The 24,484-nt window shown below is 34.2% G+C and overlaps 1 protein-coding gene across 6 annotated transcripts in view; it reads left to right on the forward strand.

The window, feature by feature from the left end:
* LOC128212534 (pleckstrin homology domain-containing family A member 1-like) overlaps nt 1–21,987 on the forward strand; it is a 56,931-nt gene extending 34,944 nt beyond the window's left edge. Inside the window, exons 11-15 of one of the 6 annotated variants that reach the window (XM_052918022.1) lie at nt 664–738; nt 2,881–2,909; nt 6,088–6,110; nt 14,339–14,440; nt 20,569–21,987. In XM_052918022.1, the coding sequence (XP_052773982.1) occupies nt 664–738; nt 2,881–2,909; nt 6,088–6,110; nt 14,339–14,440; nt 20,569–20,588 (249 nt within the window). In that variant the 3' untranslated portion in view covers nt 20,589–21,987. Of the gene's footprint in view, nt 1–663; nt 739–2,880; nt 2,910–6,087; nt 6,111–8,724; nt 8,761–14,338; nt 18,670–20,568 lie in introns of those variants that run through there. The other 5 variants (XR_008257472.1, XR_008257473.1, XM_052918019.1 and 2 more) reach the window with 5 other exon arrangements.
* The last annotated feature ends 2,497 nt before the right edge of the window (nt 21,988–24,484 follow it).

The raw sequence follows: 24,484 nt of genomic DNA on the forward strand, positions 1-24,484 counted from the left end.
TGTGTTCATAAAATGTGCAATAAAGTGCTCTCATTTCTTTACACATTAAAAATGCACTCTAACTCCCAAATAAGGAGTGTCATAATTAATACAATTGTTTTAATTTACCAAAAAATATTAAGAAATATAGAAATTAATGGTACATATGAAGGATACCGTGTTTGATTTGAAAGAAAGGTGCAGAAAACACGGTATTTCTACCGTATTTCTACCTTATGAGACAATATTTGATCACTGTAAATCATTTAGGACCCACCAGACATTTAATATTTGTATGTTTTCAGCTATTAAATACACAGTTACAATCTAGTTATCAGTTATTAAAATTTTCCATAAATGCATTATATATAGTAAAAAGTTAAAGGCTTATCACTCAAATTGTAAAAGTTTCAGTGCATTTCATTTATGTCTCATTAAATGAGCACTTTTCATGTATTTGCAGTTAATCAGATAGTGGGCCAATCTGCGATACTTTTCACAATTTTTGAGACTGATTCAACTTTGCTTGTTTTACTTAAATATATCGGCATATTGGCACATCATAAAATATTTCCCCAGTAAAAGTTAGCAATGATTCCGTAAATGACATTCTTAACTTCAACAAAGTTAAGAACTATTGGCTCAGTGTCAACCAAATGATATTTTACATTGTTCCTATTGCAGTGTGAGAAGTCTGAGGAATGTCAAAAGTGGGTGTCCTCTATCAACCAGTATTCCCACCAGTTGTCTGTCTGTCATGTAAGTATACACTGGGAAATGACTCCATTGGACCATATTCATAAAGCTTTTAAGATTAAGTTAAATTTCTTATTCCACTACTGTACTGGCCTATAATAGTGATGTGTGTGAACAAGTTTGCCCATCAAGTGTCCGTCTCTGATGTGGGAAAAAGTCACAAACAGCCTCCTAGGGTCATATTCATGTGTATCTTGAATCAAGTTTTTATACGCCCTGTCATAGAAAAAGAAATTATAAGGTTAATTAGTTTTACGGGCAGCTCAGGGCAGGCAGTGTCCGGTATGTTGTCCAATCAATAACTTTAGAAGCCTTTGTCTAATCATCACCAAATGTGGTCAGAATGTGTATGGGCAAAGAATCTTTGACAAATTTCATAAACTGCCATATTGATGAAGACACTGGAAAGTTATTGCCCATTATATAAAGAAATTACCTAAAATTAATCTGGTCCGATCAATATCTTAATAAGCCTTTGCCTAATCATCACCAAATTTGGTCTGAATGTGTCTGGACATAATATCTTGGACAAGTTTGTTAACCAGCCATATTGCTTAAATTATTTGAAGCTTTTGCCTTAATTGTAGAAATTACCTAAAATTGGTCTTGTCCAATCAATAACTTAAGAAGCTTTTGTCTAAATATCACCAAATTTGGTCAGAATGTGTATGGGCAGAATATCACGTTCAGGCCACTCCAGAGTTATGACCCTTAAATTGGTGAAAACTTTTTTTACAGTGTTTGCTTTATTAATTTGGCTTAACATGCAACCACTTTTCACCAAACTGGATGTCCTAGAAAAAAATGGCTTATTTTGTGACAGTTGGCACTCTTGTTTTTCATTTTTTTTTTCAAATCAACAGTTTCCACATCTGTTTAGTCCACTGGAAGGCTAATTTACCATGACTTTAAATCATTTTAAAGATATTTGATTAACTGATATGTAGATATCTGTTTCTTTTTAAACCTAAATTTTCACTTAAGTATAAAAAAATGGAATTGTTTAAGATGCTACATGAATATGACCCCTGATGTACATACATGAATACTGATAGTAGTAAATACAGGTAAAAGTACTATTCAACGTACATCTATTGAAAAGAAAACAAGTAGTTCAATGTCCTACTGGCCGACTACTGATGGTAACAGACACTCTCCCAGTGGATGTACTAGCGGTAATTTTTTGTGTCTATTTTGTCACAGATTGTATTTTATTGTTTTTTTATTCATTTATTTATTGATAAAATCAAACATTAGAGTGACACAAGGTGACCAGGCCCTAGATTATAGCGCCATAGTCAATGACATTAGGTGGAGATGATCTACAGTGACATTACATTTTGTACTTTACTGGGAGTGTCGTTCATTTACCTTTGTTTCCATCGGTAGTAAATAATAATTCATTGTTGAATGTGATGAACAGTGTACTTAAAAAAAATCTCATATTGTGGGCTGGTATTCTTAAAAAATCTCATATTGTGGGCTGGTATTCTTAAAAAATCTCATATTGTGGGCTGGTATTCTTAAAAAATTATAATCCTTTCTTTACTTAAGTCAATTTCCTGAAATGTTCATAGTCAAATTTAATGAAAAGTACAAGGGTTTTTAACATTAAAGTATGAATATTTCATAAAATTAATAAAAAATGAAATATTTCAGATATTATTAACTTGTTATATTATGTGACTTATGAGATAATTAACTTACGAAAATGACTTAAGTTAGGAAATTACTTAAGAAGTTACATTAATACCAGCCCAGGTCAATATGATTGATTTGATTTTTATCGACAATACGTAGGGGCCCTATCTATGAGTGTACAAGAAAATATTATATGGTCAGTTTTAAAGTCAAGGTCACAATTTCAGATCAACTGACTTAATCACATCATCTCTGCTAAACTGACCAATCAAACCTGTATATTCACAAAAAAGATATCATTGCTACTTAGAAACATTGTCATACAATATTTTCGTTATATATTATGGTGGCCTAGTTGTTCCTTGCTCTTATTCGTGAGTTTGGGTATTATGGCAAGTCAAATAAAAGATCTATGATGCTAACTGTACAGAGTTTTGTGGCATCTGTCTTTGTTTGCAGTATATCAATGTAGCGATAATTCAATATCATACTTGTCCATCTCAGGGCCTTGAACATGTGAACAGTTTCACGCAGTAAGTAAAGGTTCACATGGTTCTCAAACATACTAAAAATACTTCACAATATTTGCAAAAATGTTCCTGCACTTAACATTTCACATGGGTCATGCAGTTTCTAATTGTTAGTCAGTTTTTAAAGTTCAGTGGTTATTGCTTTGTTTAAGACTCAAGCTATGTTTTATTTATCTTAGTTAATTTAATGGTTTCGGGCCTTGATATATTTGGAACTGATTTATGTTGGTCTTTGGTCTTGCTTCTACTTAATTAAGTTAACTTTTTGTGAAAAGCCTCCATGTCAACAATTTCAGGGCTAAGCTTTTTAGCAACCAAGTGTAAATGCTTTAATAATTCCAATAAAATACAAGTTAGTAATACAATTTTTAGCTCAACTATTCGAAGAATAAGGAGAGCTATCCTAGTCACCCGAGCGTCGGCGTCGGCTTAACCACTTTTGTTAAAGTTTGCGTACCACCTCAAATATTTTCAAAGTCCATTGACATATGGCTTTGAAACTTTGCACACTTGTTCACCATCATGCCCCCAACCTGTACACAGGAGGAGGTAACTCTATCAAGCATTTTAACAAAATTATGCCCCTTTTTCTACTTAGAATTTACGTTAAAGTTTGTGTACCACCTCAAATATTTTCCAATTCAATTTATGTAAATATCTCAGCCCATCATGTATTGCATTGAAATCTAATCAAACAGTGATCCATGCATGTTTCGCCAAAACTTTTCAATCCATACACCGAAAAGCGGCGGAATAGTCGAGCAGGCTGTCTCTGTGACTGCTCTTGTTGTACTGTACGTTATAATGAGTGGTAGAGTTGAAAGAAAATTGAGAAATAAAGATACCAAAATGAAACACATTATAAAAAACTAAACCCATATGGAATTCCCTGTTCAATTTTAAGAATGGAAATACTAGATAATCTGTATGTACTACCAAATACATTTGAAAATAAATCATTTTAATCTTAATAGCCGGGAATTGAAAATCCCATTTTATTAATTGCATTATGGGTGGAATTGGGCAAATTTCTTATTTGGTTTTTAGCTGGATTTTACACGAAAAATTCTGAGTCATAAATTGGCAAAATGGGTGGTGGACACCCAGGCAGGTGGTCAGTCAGTTGTTACAATGTCGTGAACAGTTTTAAATTGTTCTTTTTCCATGTCATGAATAAAACAGTCTTTATCTGATCATCATGAAACTTGATCAGAATATTTGTCAGCATAATTATTAGGACCAGTGTGAAAATGGGTCACCTCAGGTCAAAAACTAGGTCACCTGGTCAAATCAAGATAGAGAATTGTGTTAATATATTGAACAGTGTATATCCAATCTTCATGAAATTTGATAAGAGTAATTGTCAACATGATATATAAGACCAGTGTGAATATGGGTCATATCAGGTAAAGAAATAGGTCACTTGGTCATATATAAACAAAATTTTGATTGATTGATTTATTATTTTCATAAAATCACCAGTGTTTATCCATCTGCAAAACAACAATAAGATTTTTTCTCCCAAAATAAGACCAGTGTGAATATGGGTCATCTCAGGTCAGAAACTAGGTTGGACCAGTGTGAACATGTGTCTTCTCAGGTCAAAATCTAGGTTGGACCAGTGTGAACATGTGTCATCTCAGGTCAAAACTAGGTTGGACCAGTGTGATTATGGGTCTTCTCAGATCAAAAACAAGATTGGACCAGTGTGAACATGTGTCTTCTTAGGTCAAAAATTAGGTAGGACCAGTGTGAACATGTGTCATCTCAGGTCAAAAACTAGGTTGGACCAGTGTGAATATGGGTCTTCTCAGGTCAAAAACTAGGTTGGACTAGTGTGAATATGGGTCTTCTCAGGTCAAAAACTAGGTTGGAGTAGTGTGAATATGGGTCTTCTCAGGTCAAAAACTAGGTTGGACCAGTGTGAATAAGGGTCATATTTGGTTAAAAACTAGGGCGGACCAGTGTGAATATGGGTCTTCACAGGTCAAAAACTATGTTGGACCAGTGTGAATAATGGTCATATGTGGTTAAAAACTAGGGCGGACCAGTGTGAATATGGGTCTTCTCAGGTCAAAAACTAGGTTGGACCAGTGTGAACATGTGTCATATCAGGTCAAAAACTATGTTGGACCAGTGTGAATAAGGGTCACATGTGGTTTAAAACTAGGGCGGACCAGTGTGAATATGGGTCATCTCAGGTCCAAAACTAGGTTGTTCCAGTGTGAACATGTGTCATATCAGGTCAAAAACTAGGTTGGACCAGTATGAATATCGGTCTTCTCAGGTCAAAAACAAGGTTGGACCAGTGTTAATAAGGGTCATATGTGGTTAAAAACTAGGGCGGACCAGTGTGAATATGGGTCTTCTCATATTAAAAACTAGGTCAGACCAGTGTGAATATCGGTCATATGTGGTTGAAAACTAGGTCAGACCAGTATGAATATGTGTCATCTCAGATAAAAAACTAGGTTGACCAGTGCGAATATGGGTCTTCTCAGGTCAAAAACTATGTCGGACCAGTGTGTATATGGATCATCTGTGGTCCATAAATAGGTCGGACCAGTGTGAATATGAATCACCCCAGGTCAAAAACTAGGTCGGACCAGTGTGAATATTGCTTGTCTCAGGTCAAAAACTAGATCGGACCAGTGTGAATATTGGTCATCTCAGGTACAAAACTAGGTTGGACCAGTGTGGATATGGGTCATCTCAGGTCGAAAACTAGGTCAGGTCAGTGTGACTATGGGTCATCTCAGGTCAAAAACTAGGTCGGACCAGTGGGAATATTGGTCATCTCAGGTCAAAAATTAGGTGGGATCAGTGTGAATATGGCTCTTCTCTGGTCAAAATCTAGGTCGGACCAGTGTGAATATGGGTCATCTTTGGTCACAAACTAGGTCGGACCAGTGTGAATATGGGCAAAATTTACTTTTTCTTCAATAATCAAACACCCAGCTGCAAAATTGCTTTTGTCCAAATGAAGGACTTCCTTTACTGAGGTGTCCCTGTTAATCCCTTGTTGTATTGTTGCCATACCTCATATTTTTCATTGTTTTTTTGACATGTTGAGTAAAAGACGTATTTAATTCATAGAATGTTTTGGCCAACGCACATTTAGTGGAACTTTGAATTCATAATGCTGTTATCAAGTGGAAAAAAACATGTTTTTTTTCTTCAGATTACATGCCACCCCAAAAAAGGGTAGGTTTTTCATGTAAGAAAGTTGAGATAAAGAAAGAAAAGATATTTTTGTAAATTAATTATCATAAAAATAATAAAAATAATAATAATGAAAATCTGCTATAAAATTAATAATAATAAAAAAAGAATCAGCTATAATAATAATAAAAAAAATGAGCTTTTATAATAATTTTAACAGTAATAAAAATAATTATAATTATAATGGTAATAATAATAATAATAATAATAATAATAATAATCATAATAATCATAATGGTAATAATAATAATAATAATAATGATAACAATTAAAAGAATAATTATTATAATAATCATAATCATAATAATAAAAAACAGCTAATATTATAATCAGCTATAATATTAATAATATAAAAAACTGCTAACATAATTATCATAAAGATAGCAATAATAATAATAATCAGCTTTAATAATAATGATGATAATAATAATAATAATAATAATAATAATAATAATAATAATAAAAATAATAATAACCATGATATCAGCTTTAATAATTATAACAATAATAATAATTATAATAAAGTAATAATAATAATAAGGCTTATGTCTCCCCATTTCAAAAAGGGACACATACTGTTTTTGTCTGTATTTTCATTAGTCTTTTGTCCATAGAATAATTCAGAAAAAACTGGAAGGAATAGATTTAAACATGAAACATAGATCGATTGAAATGTGAAGATGTGCACCTGATGAGAGTTATAACTCTTGGTCACTTTCTTGGGAAGTTATCTCTCCTTGATCATTTTTTTTGTAAATTTTGAAACTTAGTTCAATCCATTACTCTAAAATTATTAAAAACAACAACAAATAAATTGAAACTTTGAACATTGGTATATGACAATGCCAACTTGTGCAAAAAACAAGAATATTAACTTGATAGCTGCAGAGTTATCTCTCTTGTACTTTCTTTTACAAAAACATTGCACAATGCATTACATGAAAACTACTTGTAGGAATTAAATGAAACTTCAAACATTTGTAGATGGTAATGTGTAATAAGCTTTAATAACAAGCTTAAATACTGCTAATGGCATGTATATTAATGAGATGATGATGACCCTTTTATCCTTGAAGTTAGCCCTTCTGTCATCGTTATTACCCAAAGAAATCTTATTACTAATACTGACAATACCCCCCTAGCCTTACCATCACTGTAAAATTTGTCAAACCTCCATTACCATTCTATCTTCCTGTTACCTTTCCCTTCATTTTAGGTAGCCCTTTTTGTCAGGTCAATACCTATCCCCCTTTCCACTCATTTTCCATTGTTTTACCCCTCCTCTTGCTGTTAATGCCACCTTTCCCATCATTGTTGGTAGCCCATTTGTCAACTCAATACCCATCCCACTGAACATTGATGTTAAATAATTTACAACACCCCATACAATGTTTAAATGTATTTTTTATTATAAAAGATAAGTTCTAAACATAAATGAAAAATAAATCAGTAAATAAACTATATAAATATAATTCATCATGTATATTATTTTTTTTTTACCCAAGGAAGATCTTGGCCAGTATTCAATATTGTTCTTATCCTTCTCATCAGACATGCCTCGGTGATCCATTAAGTCCATTGGAAATCTTTTATTTTTACAGTTCAAACAAAATGCTTAAATCTTAATCTTAGAATTAAGTGAAATTAAAGATAATGTTTGAATACAACGGTTACCCCTTAACTACTTGTTTCCCTCTTACATTCAAACTTAATTGACATGTCCATTCCACTTGCATCATGAGTTTGATTTTGCACCAAGGTTAAGTGTGATTTTAATACGAAGTATAATTTGAATCAATAAATACGAAGACAACATTTGTTTGAAAGTTTTTAAGATCTCATACTTTTTTAACAATTTTAATCTAAGGCTGAAATAAAGGAATTGTGTTGGCAGTGGAAAAATGTTGATCTACAACATTCATTATTATAATATATGCGATAAAAGGATAATTGAAAAATAATTTTTTACATGATTTTTTGTAAAGCTGACCAAATAAATCTCATAATTCTCATATATATGCCATATTTCTGCAGATTTTGTTCAGAATTCCAGGGCATTTTTACTACCCTTCCTTTTTAACTGAAAAGCAGTGTATTGATAATACATATTGTAATGAAATGTTTTGTACAAAGCAGTCATGTATTTTGTTTTATATGTGGGGGATGAATATCCCCCAATATGTGACTGTGGGTATGGATGAACTGCTGGGGAATATGGCATGTATGCATTCTTTTACTGAAATGGCCTGTGTTATCATCTAGCAACTGTAGGACAAGGACAAATTGTAAAGATGCTTATTGCACTTGTGTGACACTTTCGGGACATTTTTAAACATTGTATTTTCATGTCAATATGGTATTAGAATAAAAGAAAATGATTTATGAGTGAAATAGGCCTTAGAAAAAATCCTGCAAAGAACTTTATGAGAAAAATTTTTATGCTAAAAGTGGACTAAGGTGTCGGGGCTAAATTTATGGGTAGGTTAGAAAAATGTGTACATACTTATATATTCTTACACTTAACATAATTTTTATTGTTAAAGATAGACCTGGTTTGCTATAACTTAACTAATATTTTTCTGTATTTTTATTTCAGAACTTTACCTCATACATTCAAGAAGATTCTGTTACAGTAATTGTGATTTGTATTGCAATATTTTTGTAGAATTTTGCTAGCCTAGTTCTCAGATCCTCTGCATTCTCCACACAGTATTTCACAAAGAATTTCCTCAAAATTCTATTCATATGCACTTCTTTTCTTCTATTTGTAAATGATTGAAGTAAGTTAAACTGGAAACAGGAATCATGCCATATATAAGCAAACACATTATTGCTAGACTATTTTTATGTATGGTCGGCAACCACAGAACAATATTCCGTTTACACTGCTTCATTCATTACTCATTGTTACCAGATTTTCCTGTCCAACTATCCCATGGTACTCATTAAAACAGAGCAAATACGTCCAATGTGTATCAGGATATTCAATGTGTATCAGGGTATCCAACATGTTTCAGGGTGTCCAACGTGTATCAGGGTATTCAATGTGTATCAGGGTATCCAACATGTATCAGGGTTTCCAGGGTGTATTAGGGTGTCCAACGTGTATCAGGTTATCCAATGTGTTTCAGGATATCCAGTGTGTATCAGGTTGTCCAATGATGGTCATATGGTACCAAGGCAATACATGGAACAATAAAAGCATTCCCAATAGCCATTTTGAGCGGACATTCCTGTTCATATACATGTGATTTTACACAAGGATAAATGCTTTATTCAAACAGAGCATAAATTGCTTTTTGCTTGTAAATAAACAATTCAAAGGGAGATAATTATGTTTTCTCAAAGAACATTAATATCAGATATTAAAATTATTTCCCTTGTTTTATATTGTTGCTAGCTTTTGTTTTTGATCTTATTATTCTATAAAGTTGAATTGTAATTTCATTTCATTTTTAAAACATTTCATTTACCTTGTAAAGCATTTTACTTAAATACTTTGTTTCATTCTGAAGCCTTTCACTTACTAAAATTAAAATACTCTAAACACAGCTGCCCATTGTTGTCACTTAACCACTATAATAAACTTATCTTAAGCTGAGGAGAAATTCCCTTTATAAGGTAATCCCACCATCATTCATATTAAAAATGCTACTGGTTAAGTTCATTTTAGAGCTTCAAAACGTTAAGTTTCAATATTTTTAATGTTTTCACCGAGAGCGTTAATAGTATCGTCAGTATGGTGTTATTCAAAAATGTAATCCATGCAAAAATAATATAATGGTTAACAAATGTAAATGAATCAAAGAAATGATCTTGATGGTAATTTCTAAAATGCGCTACACATAACACATCTTTGCATCCTAATGATGAATGGCCCACCTTAAAGCTGCACTCTCACATATTGACAGTTTTGACTTTTTTGTCTCTGAATCTGCTTATTTTTGAGTCTATGCCTTCAATGTAGTCATATAAGACGACTCACAATAGAACAGATCTCAATTGTATGGACATTTTCTAAAGCATACCGGTAAGTAACTTATAGCCATAAAAAATATATATTTTGTTAGCAGTCTTATGTCACTGGTTTCTGGGCATTTACAAAAAAAGAAAAGAAAAAAAGTTGTCAAAACAGTCAATCTGTGAGAGTGTAACTTTAAATTGCACTGAGGATGCAGTGTATCAAGCCATACTGCAGCCAATATTGCACCCAAGAGGCCTAGCAGACGTTAAAATCTCTAACACCACCATGATATTATGTCAAAAATTAAAGAACCAGTTAACTGTTTGTCTTATTTCCAGAGAAAATTGGTTAAAATAGATGCATAGATATTCTGTATACCTCTACCATCATGGCTTGGCTTATCAAATTAAAGTTAAATTTTACTGCACATGTCTCACTACTGCACCATTATCCTGCTTCATGTTTTCTAAACATTTCAATCTTACCTTGGAATGACCAGAGCTCATAAAGAATTTGCTTTTCAGCAAAATGCTCTTCAGCAAAGAGTTGAAATCATGATAGAACTGACCATAGTATTTGAAACTAAATCTATTCATTTTCATATGAAATTAGTATTCTGTATTAAACCTGTCCCCATTACAAACAATGGCTTATAACCAGGTGAAGTTAGGTTGGCTGGTACCCAGCACTACTGTCTTTCCTTGCAGGGATGTAATTTATCTTCCGATTCATGGATTACCGTGGATCTTATGGCTCCAGGGACCAAAAAATATATAAAAATAACCTGATTTAAAACAGTTAACTGGTTGCTTTTGGTTGTTATTTTATATATTGATAGTATTGACACCCCAATTTGCTTCAAATTCGAAGTCAGGAGAGCCTTGAAAGGTTCTTCTTAAAAGCCAGTTTTGCTGCTGCAGCAGGGTGCTTCACCCCCTTTCAGCCTCATTTGGGACCTAAAGCACCCCATGAACCCAACGCTGTAATGGTTTCACCCCCCATTAGGGGCCTAAAGCACCCCAAGAACCCAATGGTGTAATGGTTTCACCCCCCATTAGGGGCCTAAAGCACCCCAAGAACCCAACGCTGTAATGGTTTCAACCCTATTAGGGACCTAAAGCACCCCAAGATCTCAACCGTGTAATGGTTTTACCCCCCATTAGGGGCCTAAAGCACCCCATGAACCCAACGGTGTAATGGTTTCACCCCCCATTAGGGGCCTAAAGCACCCCAAGAACCCAATGGTGTAATGGTTTCACCCCCCATTAGGGGCCTAAAGCACCCCAAGAACCCAACGGTGTAATGGTTTCACCGCCCATTGGGGGCCTAAAGCACCCCATGAACCCAACGCTGTAATGGTTTCAGCCCTATTGGGGGCTTAAAGCACCCCATAAACCCAACGGTGTAATGGTTTCACCCCCCATTAGGGGCCTAAAGCACCCCATGAACCCAATGCTGTAATTGTTTCACCCTCCATTAGGGGGCTAAAGCACCCCATGAACCCAACGCTGTAATGATTTCAGCCCTATTGGGAGCCTAAAGCACCCCATGAACCCAACGGTGTAATGGTTTCACCCCCCATTAGGGGCCTAAAGCACCCCAAGAATCCAACGGTGTAATGGTTTCAGCCCTTTACCTGCCAAGCAATCACATCTCTGTCTTTTTCCACTAAAATAGCTATCAAAATTTGTGTTGAGCAATACATATGATGATATTAATTGTAACAATTAAACATTTCTTTTTTTAACAGCTTGTAATGGGATACAGTTGTACTTAAGACTATAATTATTACATAGTTCATTTGGCGTTTTGCTAACCAAATTTTAGCTCTGGGTAAGTAGGAATTTGTCAATCCGTCTTGCTTGTTGATCCCACTTGTGGTGAACTTGACATGGTTGACAAAATGGCAGTTCAGTTTATATATGCATGCATTTGTCCAGTTGTCCAATTTTAGTGTGTTCATACTGTAACTTGATTGTGCATTAAGGTATTTTAATATAATTTGCACAAATGTTCACCATAAGATGAAAGTTGTTGCTTGCAAGGCCCAAGTATGTAGGTCAAAGGTAAAGACCACACTCAATTTATTATTGGTAAAAATCCTAGTATTTTGGCTTGTCTCGGCTGCAACTTGGCCATGCATTCGGGGATATTGAAATAACTTGGCACAAATGTTCACCATGAGAAACAATTGGTACATGTCTTTTTATGTGTAGGTCAAAGGTCAAGGTCAAACTCAGGGATCATTGGTCAGAACTGTTCCATGATTGTGACAGTGGTGGGTTTGACAAATGGCTTACAAAAAAACTTGTAGGTCAGGAAGTGCCAAACAAACTATTCATTAATTGTGGCCTGATGTATCAAAATATGTGCAACCTTTATAAATTCTGCTCCTTGTTCCTGCACATGAAGGTTGAGAATTATTTAAATGTATTTAATATATTGAAGGTGTACATTTTATTCCTTGTGTAAATGTCTCAGAAAACCAGCTCTGCTTCTGGCCCCAATATCTCAAAATATCTTGAGTGTCACAGGTTTAAGAAGTATATTTTATGCAGTCGATTTTATATACCAAAATAATCTTTTTCATAATTATTATGTCTCCCCCTCTCTGGGGGAGACATATTGTTTTTGCCCTGTCCGGTAGTCCGTCAGTCCGTCCGTACGTCACACTTCGTTTCCGATCGATAACTGGAAAACCGCATGACCTAGGATCACCAAACTTGGTAGGGAGGTTGGTCGTGAGGTGTAGAGGATCCCTATTGTTTTTGGGGTCACTAGGTCAAAGGTCAAGGTCGCGACGACCCCCAATATAAAAAACATTTCTGCTCAAAATCTTGAGAACGGTTTGAACTAGGTTCACCAAACTTGGTAGGGAGGTTGGTCGTGAGGTGTAGAGGATCCCTATTGTTTTTGGGGTCACTAGGTCAAAGGTCAAGGTCGCGGCGACCCCCAATATAAAAAACATTTCTGCTCAAAATCTTGAGAACGGTTTGACCTAGGTTCACCAAACTTGGTAGGGAGGTTGGTCATGAGGAGTAGAAGATCCCTATTGTTTTTGGGGTCACTAGGTCAAAGGTCAAGGTCGCGGCGACCCCCAATGTAAAAAACATTTCCGCTCAATATCTTGAGAATGGTTTGACCTAGGTTCACCAAACTTGGTAGGGAGGTTGATCATGAGGTTTAGAAAACTCCTATATTTTGGGGGGTCACAAGGTCAAAGGTCAACGTCGCTGTGACCTCTAATGTAAAAAAATATTTCCGTGCAATATCAGGAGAATGCTTTGATCTAGGTTCACCAAACTTTGAAGTGAGGTTGGTCATGATGTCTAGTTGATTTTGCGATCAGTTGGTCAAAGGTCAAGGTCACTGACCTTGAGGTGAAGAACCGGTTTCTGCTCAATAACTCAAGAACGTTTACACCCAGGAACTTCATACTTGGTATGCCAGTTAGTCATGACTAGTTGATGGCCCCTATTGATTTTGGGATCAGAAGGTCAAAGATGAAGGTCACAATACTGTGAGGTAAAAAATGGTTTCCGCTCAATAACCAAAGAATGCTTCCACCCAGGAACTTAATACCTGGTATGCCAGTTGATCATGACTAGTAGATGACCCGGATTGATTTTCAGGTCAGTAGGTCAAAGGTGAAGGTGACCTTGAGGTAAAATAACAGTTTCCGCTGATTTACTAAACACAACTTCGGCCCAGGAACTTCATACTTGGTTTGCTAGTTGGTCTTGATTATAAGATGACCACTATTGATTTTGAGGTCAGTAGGTCAAGGTCAATTTCTTTGTCACCAGTACGTACGTCACACTTCTTTTGGCTCAATAACTGATGAAAGCTTGGACCCAGGAACTTCATACTTGGACCCAGGAACTTCATACTTTGTATGCAGGTTGGTCATGACCAGTAGATGACCCCTATGTTTGTTCGTCTCCAGTCCAAAAGTACAAATTTCATGTCCATCATTGATTATTTCTCACCTACGACCACACAATGGGGGAGACATGCGCTTTTTCAAAAAAGCAATCTCTAGTCTTTAATCTAGTTTTTTCATTGAAAGTTTCAACACTCTTTAAGATGAGAAAATTACACAATTGAACATAAATAGTGAGCTTAGCTGGATCCATTATGAGAGATTTAAGATGTTTTGAGGAATTTAGGGATGATATCTAGGTACTCTCTAAACAAACAACAAAATTTACTTTTTATTAATTACATGTTGTTTTCCCCTTTCCAGGAACACAGCTTTCTAAGTCCGGTCAAGGACGGCCAACAGTCGTCTGTCACCTTGCAGCGCCCAACAAGCCAGGAACCAACAAAACCCAGCAGATCAGTCTGGGTATGACCTTGACCTTTCCTGCTGACCTTCAACTCGACATGCGTGACCTTTAATCTTCAAGCATGCTACTAACTTGAACTTTGATGGCATGGCCTGTCTGAAATACCTGTGCAATGACAATGTTTCATGTTGAATGTAATAACTATAGAGTCTTTGAACAAGTGTGTGTACCTCATGATGTAGACCAAAGGTTTCTGGTAATAAATAAATAATTCCTGTGCTATTCAAGGTGCAAAATCACTCCCGAGCAGACCTTTAATCTTCAAGCATGCTACTAACTTGAACTTTGATGGCAGTCCTACTGCATGAATCTATGAAAAATAAAAATCAATTCTTAACTGAAAAATGATGATTTATAAAGGAGAAATTTTGATAAACCTTTGTTCTACATTTTCAGAAACGCACAATAGAATGCCGATCCTTGATAGTTTATGTTCACTATGTGACCTATACTACACCATATTTTCAGTTTCTGTTTTGTATTGGACTTTATTATTTTGTATTGTTATTATTTTGGCTTGTCCCTGTAGTTTCTCTATCCTGACAGGAATTTCATATTTATAGCAATTTTATATTTATTTTCATTACCTCTGGATTAAATTTCTATTTTGCATGAGCTGGACAATTTAACTATCACCACTGCTGCCTATCACTATGTCAGGCCAATATCAGTTAATTGCTAGAATTTCATCCATTTTTTTAAAATTATTTTTCATTTTTCTTAGATGACTGTTTCACCGTTGAATACCGCTTTTTCTTATTGCATAAAGGGACTATATACATGTGTTTTAGAGGCGCCACAAACACAATCATAACATATCAAACAGTGGGTATGTACAAAAGCGTTGTTTCCGGACAGTACTGGACAAATCCACAAATACAAATCTTAGTTCAATATTTTTATTTGAGTCAATAAAATTTAAAGGGGTGGTGGAAAACAGGAGGTGGGCGGGAATGAAAATCTAGAAATTAATTTATAGTCGCCTTACAATACTGACATCTTATATCGTTGCTTAAGGATTTTGTTCTTTCTTAGTTCTGTTTATGATCTTCATAATGTAGAAATAGTGTAGTGCTAGATATATCATGGATACCATTATGATCTCATTAGACATATAATTATGTTTCCTGCATGACATTTTATCAAGAATTTAAGTATCTTTTATGCGTTTTCGGTAAACATGGGAACCTATATCTGAGCGCACATACTAAGTGTCAAATATTTTTTTCATCTTTATCGGAAATACATGATTGATTGCTTTTTCCAATTATTTAACTTTTAAATGTTATCAATTTTGACACTAAAAATGCAGTTATTGTAAGTTTGACGTAGACTCAAAAGTGTGTGAGGTGTGTTTACTGACCTCATGGTGCAGGAAATTGAAATAATACTTGATGTCAAATAAGCTGTTAGAAGATCGCAATTTTGAAAAATTACAATAATAATTTGTAATTTGTTTCATTTATCAAATGACTATTAATTTTTTTGTTTTTTTCTCCGAAAGTTCAAAATTTTATTTACTGAGACACAAAGTATTACATTATAATTTTTTTAATTTACGGACTGTTGTGGGTTAATGGAATGTTCTTCCCTAGAATGGAAGGTCAATTTTTCCAGGGCTTGTCACAGGAAACACTTGTTTGGTATGCAAGTTGCCATTTAGCCTGCTATGTTTCACCAACAAATAGTGTTAAATGTGATCCAGGACTTCTAGTAAATGGGTAAACAAAGCATAATAAATTATTTATTAACTAGTAATTGGGTTGTGCAGTGCACAGAAACGCGCCAAATACATGATAAAAATTATACTCAATTTTAAGAAATTGTTGTGACATATATTAATAACGTTTCCTTACAAATTTTTTTGAGAAATGACTGATGCTGACCTGGCATAAACTGCATGGTGTTTTTGTTCATTGTTTGTTTGCTCCTCTTTTTTCCAAAAAAAAAATCCAGATATTTTGATTGTCTCCGTGAAGTCATCGTTGGTGAAATACTTTGATTTACATGTAAAAGTACGGAGATTACTTTTTTGTCAGCGTCGTCAGATGAGTTGTGTGAAATCTCAACACTTTAGTTTATTTGTCCTATTTCATAATATTAAAACCATTATTAAATATATAAACACATAGACATGAAACTTAGTACACAGTTATGGTACTTATACCAATTTATACGGGCATGTGTAGCAATCTCAATCCTTAATTTTAGCATATTTTATTTTAACAAGCTGATGTACCAGTATATTAATGATAAGCTGACAAGTAAAGTCACTAATTCACATTAACATTTATTTAGTTTCTGGTAGATCACATTTAAGGAAACCTTGGACGTTACCAAAAAATAGTTCAAGATATTCATATGAACCTGGTACAAATGATATGATAGACAATGTGCACATAACTCTAGCTGAAAATAATAATTAAATGATAAAATAATTATTGAGTTATTCCCCTTATTGGAATGAAAAAAAACAACAGATAAGTGTTTGGTTTTTGCTCCATGCTGCTCCTGTACTGCTCTCTGATATTATGCCTTCTCTTGTCATTTTGTTTTGTTCAGTAAACGTTTGTAGGTACCAAATATACACTGCTGTGCTAGTACTATATATATAAATTGTAATCTTGCCTGAAATGGCATACTAGTGAATGTCTGATTTTACAGATAAGATATCATGCAAGATTGTTTTATTGCTGATAATATATAACATTCCAATGTTTTGTATCTTGTCACTTTAATATTATGTATTTATTTTTATCCATGTAATCCATGTGTGTCTAGAATCATGACCTGCCCATACCTGTCTGACCAGGCCCAATCAGGTGCATTTATCAAGTCATGTGACAGTTCTTGTTTCTTTTTTTGACATTCCATTCCACTTTGATGAATATATATCTTATCAGTTAAGTCGCATTTTTATATTTTCATGATAGTGTATGCAGCTATAGCAAGATATAACTATCATTAGTTTACATGTTATAATGAATGTGTCGTTTTCTGTCCTTTTAAAGGTGCTGCCCTACGTGTGTAAAACTAGTGTAAAAAGCATCATAGCACCAGTATATTGTGAACTATAAGTTAATTAGAATCAATTAAACACAGAAAATATGTTTTATGACGTGTTGATAAGCTCAACAACCAATTTTCATTTAGTTCCTTTAAATGATTTGTTTCAATGTTTAGACAATATATAGACTCAAATGTGTTTTATGTGCCATTTTCTGAAATCAAATCCATTTGATATTTTACTTTTATGTTTTAAAACCAGTGAGTTTGTCTGTACATTTGTCATAATACTTCAAGTGCAGATCATGCTCAACTGATACAACTTTACTTATTTCAAAAGGCATTTAACTTAATGTACGAATTTTACATCCGTTTTACGTCCGGTACTTTCATGGAAAATGTTAAGTGTATATCAAGTTTTGAGTGTTCAAAATTACATAATTATACATGCATTGTTCATGTGTTTACCACTTATTCCAGTATTCACAAAAAAAGTACTAAAAGTGTGGATTTTGGGCCAATTTTGCGTACAGCACTGCTCGATTTTATTGATTTCGGAAACCGATTTGAATAGATTAAAAGTGGTGTTACGGTTACCCACAAACATCATTCTTATGACAGCAGTGAAAATGTTTGTCAATAAAACCATTTTGTTTTTCCTGTTTATGTACTGTTTAAAAACTTATATATCTTATACTCAATGTTTATCAATATTTGTTAATCTTCAATGCATTTGTTTGCTGATTCTTAGTTTGACCTTGTTATTGATTTTAAGAAAATGTTGAGTTATTGTCATAGCATTTGTGTTGTTGACATCAGCACCGTTGTCCAAAAGCTTTCACCTTGGCCTCTCAAAAACTGTTTGAGATATTCACACGAAATATTGTACAGATGTTATTAGTGGCAATATTAACAAGTGTAGCAAGGTACATAACTCTGGATTTATCTTTAGTAAAAAAAAACAAACCCTTGATAATTTGAAAAGGTCGTGCCAAAAAGCTGATCTTGGTCATAAGTTAATGATTGTTTAAGATGGTTCAATGAAACTTTGTGCACATTTAACTAGTGACATCTTGCTCATTTGTAGCAAGGCCCATAACTCTGACTTAAATGAGTTATACCAGTTATTTGACTGAAAAAAATGGATGGTCACTGGCGTTCCCTCTGTATCACTCTTGTTTCTTGTATGCATGGAAGTAACAAATAAAGATATTAAATGTTTTGCATGTCTTGAATTGTCTGTGTGTCTTATTTGTTTGTTTGCCATTTGACCTTGGAGCTGTGGGCACACAATGGTGGTAGCATTTTGCCCACTGTTGGCTGATCAGTATAAAACATTGATAGAGAGGCAGCTCTTACTATTATAATTTAAGCAACCTTCCTGACATGTTTTTTTAATTACACTGATAAAGGTTAAGGAAATATAGTAAATGAATTGTTCTATGACATAAACATTATTAGTATTTTCCATGAATGAGCGTGTAAGATCCAAGCGTACATGTAGGGTGTTTTGCTGAAAAGATGTTAACAGAGTTTTCTGCAGAACACCCTATGTGAGGGTTGATATGAACCTATCTTACAAGAGCGACCATGATTGATGCTTTTCTCCAACCTCGGTTAAACAAAATATCGTTTAAATGTATTTTAATTAGTTTTTAACATGCGGGTATAATTTTTGTATTTGCCCGTGGGCAATGTAAGGGTTTTAAGCATGGACAAATGTTTGGATCTACTTATCTGTGATGTGAGAAATGTAAATCTGCACGGTTGACCCCAAAGAGCGAAGATCTATGGCATGTTTTTCTCCATACTTTCTTGGCATGTCTTCAGATTTGTTCGTATTTAAAGCATGCTAATTCTGACAAAATTGTTGGATCAATATAGCCGAGGTAAGTTGACTAATTCATTGATCGTGTATTGAGTAATTGTGGGGAAAAAAGGAAGTGCAATACTATTAGTATATCTGTTAGACATTACAGGTATGGCAAATCAAATCTGCACAAGTCTACTACAAACTTATTGCAGATCACCCAAGGACAAAGTACATGCACATGTACCGATTGTGATTGGTCCAAGTAAAACTTGGATTGATACAAATATATGTCAATAAAACTAATATCGACGCAATGATTTCACCTAAGTAACAGAAACATATGGCATGTTTTTCTCAGCTTCCTTTGTTTGTCTTCAGATTGGTTTGTCTACAATTCTGCTTGTTAAAGGTCACCATTTTTTACCTAGTCTTCGTCAAATATGGTTAGAATGACTAGTGTGTCTCTGTGAAATCTACTAAGGTGAAGTTTGATTATAGTCATGTGGGATAAAACAGAGGTCAATTATTAAGGAAAATATTGTCATCGCATTTACTATAATTAATCTCTTTAAACGTGAATAAATATGTTATCTAAAAAAATGCCCTTATTTAAAAAAAATCATGTGAGGTCAGTCAGGTTAAAGCATAGGTCACAAGGTCAACTTATCTAGCATCATTGTAACAACTATTTGGGGACATAGTTTTATTATCTCAGTCTAGATGAGACCTGGTTTAATTTAGGTCATAAATGAATGGGTCAAATATGAGTCACATTGAGGTCAAATGATTGGGGAAAAAAGTTACCACTTTTGAGGACATCCATAAAACTAGTGACCAGCCTCATGAAACATTTTCAAACAGTTTATGTTTATAAAATATATGGCAAGTTTATACATTGGCAATGCAAGGTAAAAAACTAGGTTACAATGTCAAATGTTTAAGTAGGTCACTATGTTACATGTAAATGTAACAACTCCAGAGTGAACATTTTCTAAACTTATTGACGTGCCAATGAGCTGAATGCGTTTTTCTTTCAGTTCTCAAATGATTGTCAAAATTAGAGTACAAGATCAAATGTTCAAAACAATCAAAATGCCACATTCCTACCATCTTCGGCAACCTTGGTATTTAATTCCGTTAAACTTCATAAATAACGAAGCACAGCGTTTGACTCGTCACTTCATTACATGTGTGTGTCCTTTCGAAGACCGTGGTAAAAGGTTGTTGGTATTTTAAAATATCCATCTGGTATATACATTATATAATTATACAAATGTCCTGGTGCACTTTCTCTATTGCTTATTGTAGAACACCCTTGGCCCAACTGACAGTCAGTCGCTCCGAGTGAAATCAAACATCCGAGGAAACAAGAAGAGTTGGCCACTCTGGTGATGTCATTCACGGTCCGCCATGGCTCGTTTTCATGTCCGAGGAGTACACGAGTGATTCGGTGTAGTTTTTGTCAGACATTACAAGTGTATGGCTATGCAAAGTGTTGTTTAAATGACTTTATTTAGACCAGTGCTTATAGAAAATAGTGGTTTACCTTATATTTACATTTGCAAGCATCATTTCGGTCTTTACCTGCATCCAATTACATGCGTGGTTAATTACAAATTTACATTAGCAGCTTGTATAAATTGTGAGAGATGTTCGGATTCACCCGATTAAAGTAAGGGTCCGCGCTGTGACATTCGGAACTCCTCTGCCATTTTTCATCGAAAACAACCTCGAATGTATGCCAGTACATAATTAAAAGTAGTTCGTATATTTTATATAATAATATTACATAAAGTGTTGTGTTTTAAAGTGTTCGTATATCTCAGTTTAAATTGATTGCCAGTGAAGTGTAGTATTGCATAAATAATCAAGATTCCCAAGAATAAAGTTATTAAGTTGAACTGCTGAATTGAAATTACTACGCGATTTCCTTGCAGCTTAGATAAATGTAAAAATTTCTGACATTGTAAATCGTACATAAATATCCGAGGTTGTTTTCGACGGAAAGTGGTCAATGAGTTCCTATTACAGTGTCGTAGCTACATATATGCCTTGTAGGCCCGGGCCTACAACTTTTTTGAAACATGACAAAATTTAACTATTCCAAATATGCAATAAAAATTAATAGCTACTCATGAACAACTCAAAAGTTTGTAATTTTTAACCAAAGCAAGTTTTATGTTTATTCAAACTATGGAGTATTGCTTGATTTTATTGTAAACATTGCAAATATAATTAAGGGTGTGTTAAATATGTGCATATTAATGTCCCCAGACACACATAACAGCATCGGGCCTACAAGTTATTTAGGCATAGCTACGCCCATGCCTTAGGGCGCTGTGATTGTACTGCTTGCTCTTTTATTGCAATATGCTCTTTATATTTTTAGGCATTTCGTAGTTAAATAAGTTTTATTGTTTTTAGTAGCTGTTCAATATATGACAGCTTTGTCAGAGCTCATTCTTTTATAACGCATATTGCCTCATTTCGGTTGATATTTTATTTCATAAAATATTCATCATTTCATTTGTCAGTGCCACTTTTTATGTTAGGTATTAATTTTGAAATAGATTTTAGTTCAGGCATTCCACTTAATTTATTTAAATTAAATTTTAATAGAATCTAGTATATTTTATGCTTCGTATTGTGTTTTTTTTATATTAACCATGTATTTGCAGTGACTTTGTGCCATTAAATATATACATAGCAATAAATATATTTGTAGTAGTATGTCTTCATATAATATATATATATTTGGGTATACAACCCAATGTCCAAACAAACTACAGCACACATATTTCCAGTACACTGTTTCTTTTAGCACACACACTTGTCTATCAGTCATTATCCAGTGGTCCTCTTAAAAAAGCTTCAGCGAAAATTCAAATTTCTAGGGATGCGAACGAATGGCAAAATTAATATTCGACTTTTCGGTAATTCTTTCGAACGAATATTCGAATGTTCGATTACCAAACTACATCTTTTGAAAGTTGTAGGAAACTATTATAATATTCGCTAAAGTAATAGCCGGGACATTTTGTCGTAACCACTACGCACGGCTGACCCTGAATTTCACCAAATGAGCCTCTGAAATTTTTCATTTCAGAAAGACAAAAAGGAATACATTATGAACAAAGATTTGTTTTTAAATTTATATTCCTCTGCCTTCATAATTTGTAAACAACGTGAACTGGATTTCTGGTCAAATGGCGTTATAAGAAAATGGAGGGTCTTTCCGTAGGACAAACAACCTCGTTCTGGGATTGACCTCTACTAAAAAAATACGGAAAAACCAAAGCAACTCGGGAACAAGTTAATTTCTTAATTGGGAGAGGAATTTAAATTTACCGAAAATAATTGGATTTTTGTGTCACTTGCCAGTTATTGTAAAATTACGGGAACTTTTTAAAGTACCCTACGATATTTCCCTAAATGACATATGACGCACATATAGTTTATTGTTATCACATTCTCACCTCTGGTAGTATGGGACAATCGTTGTAAAAACAGGACAAACGAATCTTAAAAACACAACAACGGAGTTGTAGGCAAAATATTTATTGTTATATTTATTCAACAACAAAACATCGAATATTCGAATACCGATTTTGACATTCGAATACCAAACGTTTGATCGAATATTCGAATATTCGTTTGCATCCCTACAAATTTCATAGGTCAAAATTCATTGTTAGTTTTGTTAGTTTGCTAAAGATGTGTCCAGGTGAATGAACGGCTACCGAGTCATTCAATGTGTCTGTAATCCAATTTGATGTTGGACCAGTTGCATAACTTGAGGTTAACATTACTGCCAAGTTTCATTAGATAGAGTGAGAGTTGCCCAGCGGCTTTGGAATCGCACCCTTGTAATAAATAACAACAACATTTGAATTCCCTTATTATGCAATAAAAGAACAATATGTTTCACATATGATAAAAAACGTATTGATTGATCTAACCAAATATTAGATAAAATCTTAACCTGCTCGTATTCGTATGTATGCAGTTTATTTTAAATCAGTGTACATAAGACGGTACGTGCGTTGTACGGGAGATAGTTATACACACTGCTTTTGTTTGCAAATCGAAACTAGGATCGGGACATGAACGAACAAAAGATGCTTTTATTATGAAACTCTATGATCACACAGTTTTAAACCTTTTATTTTATAAGGCAGACTGTGTGTGATGTTAATAGTTTCAAACAATGACTGCATCGTATCTTTGAAAAGTTTTTGCATTAGGTACTCTGAATTGTATTCCTCCGTCTGCAGATTGAGTTGGGATCTCTAACCATACAAGCACTTGGGGTTTACCTATAAGTTTATCATTATTTGTTTTATTGTTAAGTTTCCTCAAGTTAATGCATACTTTGAAAATATTTACCTTTTGCGTTTTATCTTTATTTGTGATTGCTGGGATAAGAGTGAGGTTTGTGCATATAAACCGGTTTAAACCCCAAGTAAATTTACACTTTACTGACCGTTCCAGGGCGATACCAAACAATCCTTGATAAACATACCTAGTTTTATATATATATATATAGTATGTATGCACTGTGCTGTTTGTGGAGTTTTGTGCTGTTCTTCCATGTTTCTTGTTTGTGATTTTATGTTCTATGTCTCTGGCGTTTGCCCAGTGCCATTAAACCGGGTTTATGTTTAAACTTTTTGCTACTGAGCTTGTTTCTGTAGCTTTTCGCATAAATAATAAAATAATGGCCGAATTTTCAGATAACTTGGAAAAAACTGACGATGATTTGGACTCTGTCTGTGGTAAGGTCAGTGATAAGACTTTAATTTGTCAACCGTGTCAAGAGCCTAGGATGGAGTAGATAATTCAGCTGTAAAGTGTTGTACTGACTGTGAGGATAATCTCTGTAAGACATGCGTTGAATGTCATCAAAAGTCTAAACCACCTAGAAACCATGTTCTTGTGTCATCAGATGAAATACCTGAAAGAAAAGAGCTGTGCGTTAGTAAGAAAAAGGCCCTTTGCAAGTTACACGAGGGTCAGGAGATAACATCATTTTGTAACCAACACCAAAAACTCTATTGTTCAAAATGCATAGCAATAAGTCACTCAGTCTGTGTCGGAGTGGAAAACATTGAGGACATTGTTGAAAATGTTGAAAGATGGGGAGAATTTAAGGCATTTACTGATAAACTAAAGATAGTAATTAGTAAATACGAAGAAAGGAAGAAGACAGCAAGAGCCAAAGCTG

The sequence above is a fragment of the Mya arenaria genome, chromosome 12, assembly GCF_026914265.1.
Source record: "Mya arenaria isolate MELC-2E11 chromosome 12, ASM2691426v1".
Taxonomy (NCBI): Eukaryota; Metazoa; Mollusca; class Bivalvia; order Myida; family Myidae; genus Mya; species Mya arenaria.